The sequence below is a fragment of the Oryzias latipes genome, chromosome 7, assembly GCF_002234675.1.
Source record: "Oryzias latipes chromosome 7, ASM223467v1".
Lineage (NCBI taxonomy): Eukaryota > Metazoa > Chordata > Actinopteri > Beloniformes > Adrianichthyidae > Oryzias > Oryzias latipes.
In genome coordinates this window covers 22,238,201-22,248,485 of record NC_019865.2, presented here as the reverse complement: position 1 = coordinate 22,248,485, position 10,285 = coordinate 22,238,201, and the positions used below count along the sequence as shown (strand labels likewise).

General features: G+C 37.3%; 1 protein-coding gene across 1 annotated transcript; it reads left to right on the top strand.

The window, feature by feature from the left end:
* Positions 1 to 167: 167 nt before the first annotated feature.
* On the top strand, positions 168 to 7,218 carry rnf41 (ring finger protein 41). Its single transcript, XM_023956822.1, has 6 exons — positions 168 to 442; positions 2,119 to 2,228; positions 3,117 to 3,388; positions 3,900 to 4,035; positions 5,295 to 5,398; positions 5,485 to 7,218. Exons 2-6 carry the CDS (start codon positions 2,139 to 2,141, stop codon positions 5,837 to 5,839), a joined length of 957 nt encoding a protein of 318 aa, XP_023812590.1. The 5' UTR covers positions 168 to 442; positions 2,119 to 2,138; the 3' UTR covers positions 5,840 to 7,218.
* Positions 7,219 to 10,285: the final 3,067 nt, after the last annotated feature.

The following is a 10,285-nucleotide window of genomic DNA, read 5'->3' as shown; positions in this document are numbered from 1 at the left end:
AAACATGCCTAAATACATCTGGGTGGTCATTTTAAAGTATAACTGTTTCTCTATATGGTTAAATAAAGGTTAAATTAACACATAAAAAACGTAATCGGTCCTCGACAGCACGAAGACTATGGAATAGACCAATTTACAAACAAGAATAGGGGACAGCGGCAAAAATCTATTCCGTTTTTCAATCTCATTTCGAACACATCTTTCATAACATATATAACAGGCTAAAGGAAAAGTGATCATTAAACCCCATTGGAATATTATCAACTGTTTGATTTGAAGAACAGAATGACATAGACCTTCAGAACCTGTGGTAGAGTCCTCCTCTTCCTGCCAACGTTCAAGTGTAGGATGTAGCAAGACGTGGCTAGCACATTGCTAGCGAAGGTACAACGTTTTTAAACATTTGTAAACCTGACAAGGACCTGTTTTGCTTCATGCCTAAGTAAGTATAGTAGTGAATTTTATTTTTCTCATAGTGTTTTTTATTAAAGTCGCTTTCATAAATATTTGTGCTATCTGAGATCCGTCGGGTTAGCTTGAGTGCTAACATTCATGAAAACCACTGTTTTGGTAGATGCTAACCCTATACCTATATTTGACATAAGTCAGTTCCTAATAACCCGTGACATGTGTTAATTTTTCTTTCTGAAGAAACACTAAATTTGTTATTTACTTTTATGTGTTTGTGTAAAATAGTTTAACATTATATATTAGTAAACTGTCAAAGGGAAAAGAGCTCCACGTAGCTAACACTAGCTTTAGCGGTACGCTAACTTTTGCTAAAGCTATCGTTTAATGATGCTAAAATCGAATTGTCAGGTGAATCTAACTCGAACCGAATTGGTGTCAGTATCCTATTTGGAAAGTACTCAGATATTGAAATCCAATCCTCAGATTTTAACCCAGTATAAATGTGGATGCCGATGAGATGCGGCTGAAAAATAACACAACTTCGGCTCAAGGGCACCGCTTTTTTATGCTGCGCATCAGCAGAACTGTTATCACGTAGGCTATTTTTTTTTGTCTCGAATAGTTTGTCTTTTCATATATGGTTAAATAAAGCTCTTAAACCCCTTATATTATCTGTTCTTGACACAGTAATTCTGGGAAAGAGTTGATTTTCTGGGGGTTCTTTTAAATCACAGCTATTTAAATATGTCAGCAAACATGGGAATTTATTTCAATGCTTTTTGTCCCAAAAAGCTAAATTAAACAAATAACAAACAACTTTACATCAAGTTTTTGATTAACATTGGTCTTTATTTATTTATTTGCCAGATTTTAGCATTAACGAGCAAATAGCTGTATAGGTATAGGTATAGTTTTACTTTCTTTAAAAAAAAAATATATATAGAGAGAGAGAGAGATAGATATATATATAGAGAGAGATATTTAAGAGGTACTAAGCATTTTTTTAACTAAAGTAACTCATGCAGAGAAATAATGTTTTCACCCTTTTCTCCTTTTTGCAAGTTTGGTAATTTTATTGTATGAATGGCATGGAAAAATATGAACACAATGCTTTTTAAGTAGTCCAAAACCACAAAGCTTCTTGTTGAAGATTTTTTTTCCCATGAAACTGTTGTGCTTTTCATTTTAGTAGCTCAGATGACTAACCTCAACAAGGGTGATGGACACATTTTTGCACAGATTTGGGCTCAAACAGTTTAATTACTTGCTGTTGTAATTTTCTTCAGCTTGCTGACTGATGTTTTCAGACTTCTTGTTCTTAGTTAAATCCCTGTGAGACCTTGACTAAAGCAGTTTTATGCGGTCACATGAAGTAGATGTTTTTTTTGTTGTACAAAATAAATCCATTTGTTTATGTTTTTAAACAATTGTGTAAAGGGTAAAATCTCAGTATGCCCTACTTTTATACATCCATTTCAGCACTTATTTTATGTAAATGAAGATATTACTAAATGATTTGAAAGTCTAAAGTCATTGAAATTACATATAATTAATCATTCCCATTTAAATGCTGAAATTTAAAGTGTAAAATTGTATTAATTGACATGTATTAATACAATTGTGTTGTTTCCTTCTTTGTGCATCACAACCGTTTGAAGTACTGACATTTTACTGTTTGTTTGTGTGCTACCTGTTGTTGATGCTCAGGAGGTTGTGGGTAGTGTACCATGGGGTACGATGTTACGAGGTTCCAGGGTGAGGTGGATGAAGACCTCCTCTGTCCTATTTGCAGTGGAGTGTTGGAAGAACCAGTGCAGGCAAGTTTACTTTTACAAGGAATTGGATATACAGTGATCCCTTGCTATAACGCGGTTTGCTTTTCACGGTTTCGCTACTTCACGGATTTGCATGGTGCATTGTGTTCTGCATTCTGATTGGCTAAAAAGTCACTCCGCTTCTTCTCTACCTGTGCGTCAATAACGTTGCAGTTTAATATGTGCACGTACGTAAATCAGCTTGCCAAATTTTCATTACTACGTGCAAATTCTCTTGATGGTGGCAAGTCGGTGTATAAGGATCTTTTTGCAAAGCAGAAAAAAGAGCGACAACAACTGCCTATCACTATGTTCTTCTCCCGAACAAACACAGCTGCACCGCGGGCTTCAAAAGAAGAAAACACTGCAGAGCTGAGTCAGGATGCAGCGGCTCAGTCTGAAGAGCAGTGAAATACACCTGAGTCACTATTTGTCCCACTGTACTTTGTATTTTTTTCATAATCATTTTAAATTTTCTCCCGTTTAATCCAATACTCGGGTCGCGGTGGGCGGGGCTAATCTCCGCGATTTGAAGCCTTCTGTTCACATTCATTAAAATTATTATTTGACAGTACAGTACAGAGTTATTTGTTGAAAAAAAGGTTTCTAAAGTACTTTTATTTGTGAAACAAATGCTTGAGCCTGTAAATTGGTTTGTTCTTTCTTTTCAATGTATAATAGAGTATTTAATTGTATAATAATAGTTTAAAAAAAATAAAGGTTTCTACTTCACGGATTTTGCCTATCACGGGGTCTTTTTGGAACGTAACCCCCGCGAAAAACAAGGGTTTACTGTATAGCAGTATTTTCTCATTTATATTTGTAGACATTAATGGTTTCATGAATGAATGCATCACAGCATTTTAAGTGAGTTCTGTATCTTCATTTCAGGCTCCACACTGTGAACATGCCTTCTGTAATGCCTGTATAACACAGTGGTTTGCCCAGCAGCAGATCTGTCCTGTTGACAGGACAGTGGTGACACTAGCTCATCTCCGGCCTGTGCCCCGGATCATGCGCAACATGCTGTCCAAACTTCAGATCAACTGCGACAATGCCAGTTATGGCTGCACAGCTACGCTGAGGTTGGACCAGCTACAGTCTCATCTCAAAGACTGTGAGCACAACCCCAAAAGGCCTGTCAACTGTGAGGAAGGATGTGGGTAAGTGCCTTGCATTCAACAGCACAATGGATACTGTTTTATGAGTACTGCTTGGATTGACTCTGACTTTGTGTGTATGTATGTGCATCCTCAATAGTTTGTAAAAAAAATAAGAGGTAAGACAGTGGAAAATTTTAACGAATGAAAAATTGCACAACGTGTCAACAATAAGGAAATAATAAAAATAAAAAAGGAAAGGGTAACCAGTTTATTACAAGTCAAGCAGACGTTTGAAATGACTTTCTGGTCAGCCTCAAAGAAAGGCATTAGGCCCTTAACATTATATATCTGTGGGCATATTTTACATCCTAACAGTTGTGCTTCATGCTTGAAAAAAACTTCCTCCCACTTTTTAAACATTTCAGAGACGATCAAATAAACCTTTTGTATCGTCAGCAGTCATGAGTTAAAGACTGCGGTGTACAATTTTAAAATGTGATCCTTGTATTTTGTTTGCATGTTTGCACAAATAAAAATCTCCAATTTCTTCTTATTTTGTTTTATTTTTCAGCCTTGAAATGCCGAAGGATGAGCTTCCCAGCCACAACTGCATCAAACACTTGCGGAGCGTCGTCCAACAGCAACAAACTAAGATTTCCGAGCTGGAGAAAAATGTGGCGGAGCATAAACATCAGTTAGGGGAACAAGTAAGGATTGACAGAACATTCATTCATCTTCTAAACCCAGCCGGAGCCTGTCCCAGCCTATCCCTGTGACAGGTCTGTCACGGAGCTGGATTGACAAAACAACAAAGGCGATTGCCTACAGTCATTTCAAAGAACTTTCTACTCTGTTAAGTCTTAGATACAGTCTAAAGCCATAAAAAGTTTAGTTCTTTTTAGTTTCCACACCATAGTTGTGCATGTCAGGAAAAAAATCCTCCACCACTCTTGGCTCTTAACAATTCGCAGAGACAAAAGAGGCTTTGCAGCCCAATGTCTCTACTTACTTCGACACAGGAAGCAGGGATCACAGCATCCGTTTTTTGACAGCTGCTCCATTGTGACGAACGACGTGTCTCACATGCCGTTCATTTCATCTCTTAATGCGGCACAAGACAGAGGTGATAAGGCGTGCAGTTTCGCAACTGTTCACTTCACACAGCTGAGCAGGAAAGCGTGGCTACAAAGATGCAACGGACAAAATGTGTGACAAGCAAACTCTACAGACTCCAGCCTGCATGTGAAATATTAAGCCCGCTCACAATATTATTAGTTGGTATGCGTTGTGGGGTGGGGGCACATTTTTGAGCTGATTTTTTAGCCACGTGTTTTAGTATGTTAATACACTATTTAATTAGTCAACTATGGGGCATTATAAAAAGAGAAGACTTTTTGAAGTCTTGATATGAAATCTCTTTAAGACTAACTCCAATGAAAATGCTTTTGATGATTTTAACATGTCAAAGAAAATTAAGATTAAAATTGTATTTCTGACTTTTTCTGTATTCAAACCATTGTGAATCAGGAACAGACTAAAACAAGTTGTGAAAGATTATAAGTGTAATGTAGAAGCTACAATGGCAGGTCACAAGCTCCCCACTCTGCTCCTTTCTGATGCGTTTACTCGCAGACAAATAGATCCATGTTCGTCTTTGTTTTCCTTGTCTGAGCTGGAATCTGGATCAAAACTCTACGACTGGGTAGCTCCAATATTGCTCTCCACTTTGTGACACCAGTTATGTTAGGTGAATTTTATTTGCCAACTGAGCAATTGCGGTGTCCAATATTAAAAATAGACTAAAATGCACTATTAAAAAATATAAAAGTATTCATTTTGTTATTGAGAGCAACAAAAGGCTTCTTGTGCTTCTTGTTAATGTAAGTTTGTACTTGAATATCAGTTTAGTTTAAAAAATTTTGGGACTTCAATAATTAGGATTAAAAATGTCCCACCTTTTAAACAGAAACGTGACATTCAGCTGCTCAAAGCCTACATGAGAGCCATCTGCAGTGCAAATCCCAACTTGCAAAACCTCGAGGAGAGCATCGAGTACAACGAGATCCTGGAGTAAGATCAATTCCCCCACTTGGTAATCTAAAATCAAACCGCTTTTGAATTTTCATGTGGTTCCTAACCCTTTTGCATCTCTTCAGGTGGGTGAACTCCATGCAGCCTGCCAGGGTGACTCGCTGGGGGGGCATGATCTCCACGCCGGACGCTGTGCTCCAAGCTGTCATCAAACGCTCGCTCATCGACAGCGGCTGCCCCCTCTCAATTGTGAACGACTTGATCGAGAATGCCCACGAGCGAAACTGGCCTCAGGGACTGGCCACTCTCGAAACGCGGCAGATGAACAGGCGCTACTACGAGAACTATGTTGCCAAGCGGATTCCTGGCAAGCAGGCAGTGGTGGTGATGGCCTGTGAAAATCAGCATATGGGGGAGGATAAAATACTGGAGCCCGGCCTGGTTATGATCTTTGCCCACGGAGTGGAGGAGATCTTATAACTTTATCACAAGTTGAGCTCTTCCAGAGACAAGTTGCTCTTTTCACTGTAGCGTGGAAAAGGTCTTTTCTGTTTTGTTTTCTTCTTTGAAGTGAAACCTGGAATAAATCTGGCTTCTTAAAAATAAACTCTTAGGCTCACTCTTGAGTTTACTATCTATGCCTTAAAATAAGGACAAATACTTTATGAACCTGGCAAATATAAACAAAATCTGACATGGATGTATAAGGTTAAAAGTGAGATGTTTACAACGTTTATATTTAGTGCATTATATGAAGATTGTTCTGCTCTTGAAGGGATTTTTTTTCCTTACTTGTGATGTGTGGAGTACCTATGAGCATTTCGTGTTTACCTGATCATCCTTATGAACAGTATGTTTTTAGGTTGATTTTAAAAAGAGAACCACATTTATTCACAGCTAAACGCTAAGCAGAAATGTTTGTCCATCCAGTTTTCTCTTCAGATCGAGTTATTTCTGATGCTGAGAAAATGTTTTTCTCATGATTGTCACACTGGCCTGCAGGTTGGACGGTATCTGCTCAGACGTACTTCACAGCTGCTTTTCCAGGGAGTTTTAAAAAGGAAAAAAAATCCTTTTTTTTCAAAAATGGTAAAGCTTGAACCCCATTTAATGCCCTCTCTTGTACAAATTGCTTGTAAATACAAATACTATGTAGAATTCTAATTGTTCCACTCATCACTGTAATTATAATTGTAATTTTATGTCGGCTGTGAGCTGATGTTACCGTTTGCAGGCAACTCTGTGATTTTCGCTGTTTTTCCACTAGACGTTGTGCTTCTTACTTTAGATTGTTCAGACCTTCTGTGCCATTTGTTTTATTTATTGCGTTGCCTTTTTTGCAAAAAAGGTTTAAAGGTGTTATTTGTTTTTTTTTTTTTTAAAAAGGCGCCTTTTGGAGTGAACCTATAGGCCTGAGGATGAACGGATTTGTGTTTCCTTTTGATGCCTCGGTTGTACATATCTGTATTTTGGATCCAGTTGAAGTGTTAAATCTTAAGTCCTAATATATGAAATCTTATTAGATATCAGTTCAATTTAAGTCAATAATTCACTCTTATGCTAAGTCATCCATGTATTTTCAATTATTAAAATGTAGGTATAAGTACTGTCATTTACGGAAAGCATATTTTTAGTCACATGTACGAATGAAAGATTGTAGACATATTGTTAAAATCACTCATTTGAGAAGAAAAATGCTTTTCATTAGTCCTTTATTGCTGTAGTATTACAAAACTACAACCAATGGCTTATAAATCTTCAATATAAAACTGTTCTTTGTTATTTTCCATGTCAGTGTTTTGTTTTTGTCTGTTATGTACTGTTTTACAGGCTAAATGTAATAAAAGTTCAAACATTTTCTCACTAAGTTTATTTGAATCACCTGATTTTAAAAAGCTAAAGAAAAAAACAAAAAAACATGTAATTCTGCATTTTACCTCAGCATGTCATCAAAGGTCCACATCAGAAATGAATAATGACAGGAGAAGACTGAAAAGAAGGTGTTTTGGAGATCTGGAGTAAAGAGGTACTCGTGTGGATTATGAAACAGAAAAGGCCATTTTAACTACTGATTCCAGACAGAGGTCTGACCTCACTGGCTCTTGTCCTCAACGTCTAACATGGACACCCACATGATTTCCCTTTTTGTTTTTGTTCGTTTTTCTCTTCTGTCAGGTTCATCCACATTGTAGAGCTTAATCCTCAACCATTGTGATCAGTGGAATGTGAAATCACGCTCTACGCTGTGCCTCATTTACTGTCAGTTTGCATTATGTGGTCAGATGCTGCATGGTGTGCAGCTTTCCCAAATGTTGGTTTACATGTTTAGTGAATTAAGCTAAACCCCAAAACTAAGGAAACGTGTGACCTGTAGTCTGTTTTTTTTCCATTGTGACAGTGTTTCCTGTGCAACGCTTGCAAGGAACATACATCTGTAGCATAAGCAACGAGGCTTAATATTTGGGTTGCATTTGGCAAATCCTCTCTGCCAATGCCAACATTTTATTCTGACTCTCATTTAGTGTTTGGTGAATGGGAGGATTAATGTTTGAATAAACAAAACTTGCTGGAAATTTATCATTTGCTGAAGTTGACAAACAGGAGACTGACTGAATGAGCTGAGCTGTGTAACCACACACTACCACAGCGCTCTGGCGCCTCCTCCTCATACTGGTTACCAGCCTGCTCCTGCACTGCAGCAGGATGGGATCCTATTCTATACCCAGCATTTATCATAAAAGTTTGTTGGTCCCTTTGGCATATTCCACAAATGCTTATGAAGAAATGACTAATAAGACCTCCCCTTTCCTCAGAAATTCTTTGATATTTCTTTTTATAAACTGCGCACATCTTGGACGCAGTCCAAGACTGGAATATATGAGATCACCACATATTTCAAAATTCTTTTCAGGAAGACATCAGAGAGGAGGAACTGTGTTTTTCCCCACAGAGATTGAGATGCTATCATACCCCATCATACTGACTCCATCAGTACAGTAGTCAGCAGAATATACTCCAGAGATCTATACTCCATGTTCTTGGAGTGAATATTTGGCAAATATTTCCTGGATTCAACTCAGCTCTGCTCTTCATCCTGCACAGACATGCAGATTTTTTTTTTTTAAGGAGATCAGGTTTACTTCAATGAAGCACTCTACCAAATTTCCTTACTTTGTGTCCAACATTGAGAAGACCACTAAATATTTGTGATTAGTTACTTTAACAGTTAATCACATTTGGAAAAAAAAAAAAAAAAGCTTCAGTTCATGTACTATCCCTGTTCACTGTAGTTGGTGCTGAAAAACAATGTTAATGCAATCCACAACAGCAGGTCAACCTCAATGAGGTAATAAATTCTTAGGATTAAAGTTCAAAGTATTTGAAAGTGGATAATCTTGTTTTATTTTTATTTATCAAGGTTATCAATTACATTAAGATCGAGCTGGTTCAAATGTTTTGCCCCTCTCATTCATTTCATATGGGGAAGCCCAACATCTAGTACCTCCTTTTCACTCGGATACACTGTGAGTGTTTTTCAAAAAAATGTATATTGCACAAATTCCCATGGGGCTTTTTTTATTTTTATTTTTTTAGCAAAGTGTAGTGTATTCAAGTGCACTAAAAAGTATACTTATACTTACAGTTTTTCTCAGTCGCTTTAGTACAATTCTCAGGTGAGAATTGAAGTTTGCAAAATCGTGTGTGCATTTCTCAAAACAATTTGTACAAACAGCTAAACACCATGGATTTCTTGCAAAAGCCTGTAACTTGCTCAAAATCTTTGGTTCATCTCTCAAAACTAAGTCTTTCTGTCATTGAACATGTCAGTGCCATCAGAATGTCAAGTCCTTGTGTCATTGTCTACGAACAAGACACTCAAATTACTTAGTCATGTTGTCAATATAACTGTGTACTTTAGAGGGAGGTTCTGATGTAAACTATGGATAAAGTTTTGATGACAATTATTGTAAAATATAAGTTACACCTTTTTTGTTTGATTGCAAGAGACTGGACGAGATTCACATTTACACTTTTATTGTTCATATTGTAATTTGTTGAAAGACCATGTCATACCAACAGAGAAAAAACCCACTGCAAAGGGAAAAAAAGATAGGACAATGTTCTGTACAACAGTACAGGCAGTGCAGTAGGAATTGGTGTGGTCTTCCTACACCTCTTGTCGTTCCTGTATGTTAGGCCACAAATTCTCATCCACATCACAGCGAATATCCTCTCTTGCAATGCAGTGAAATATGTTCATCACATTATGACAACTTGGTCAACCATTTTGCAGTTAATTACTTATACGATGAACTAATGACTCGGTATTTTGAGGAGTAAGACTATTGCACAGTGAACTATATAATACATTTTGATCAACATGACATAAACAATTGATAATGTAGCAAAGAGCAGAGAATTGTACATAATCATTTGCATGGATGTAGCAAAGCAATTGCTACTTGTTCAAAGAAGTGAGAAACTGCTTATATGATGTGCACAAGTGACATCATGATGTGAAGATTGAACAAATAGTTTTGGGAATTTCATTCTGATCTGAGAATTGTACTAAAGCAACTGTAATCTATGCTAAAAGTGAGGCAGTATACATGAAGTTTTCTTTTTATATACTATCTATATGTTGTAAACTTAAAATGTTCACATTTAGTCTGTTATTGTACTTCCTACACTGCACGTACAACTCTGTGGTATTTTGCCAATACTTATACGCCTCGTTTGAGCCGCACGGTCCAGTCTGGTTTAGAATGGTCCGGGCAATTCAGGTCAGCCTTTCCTCTCAAAGTTGGACCATCAGGGCTCATGTGGGGTTATGCTATAAACAACAACAATAGAAGTCATCCCGTAGCTCAACTTTTTCCGCTTTGCTTTTGATACTTCGTGTCAACAAAGCATTTAATGTTGTTT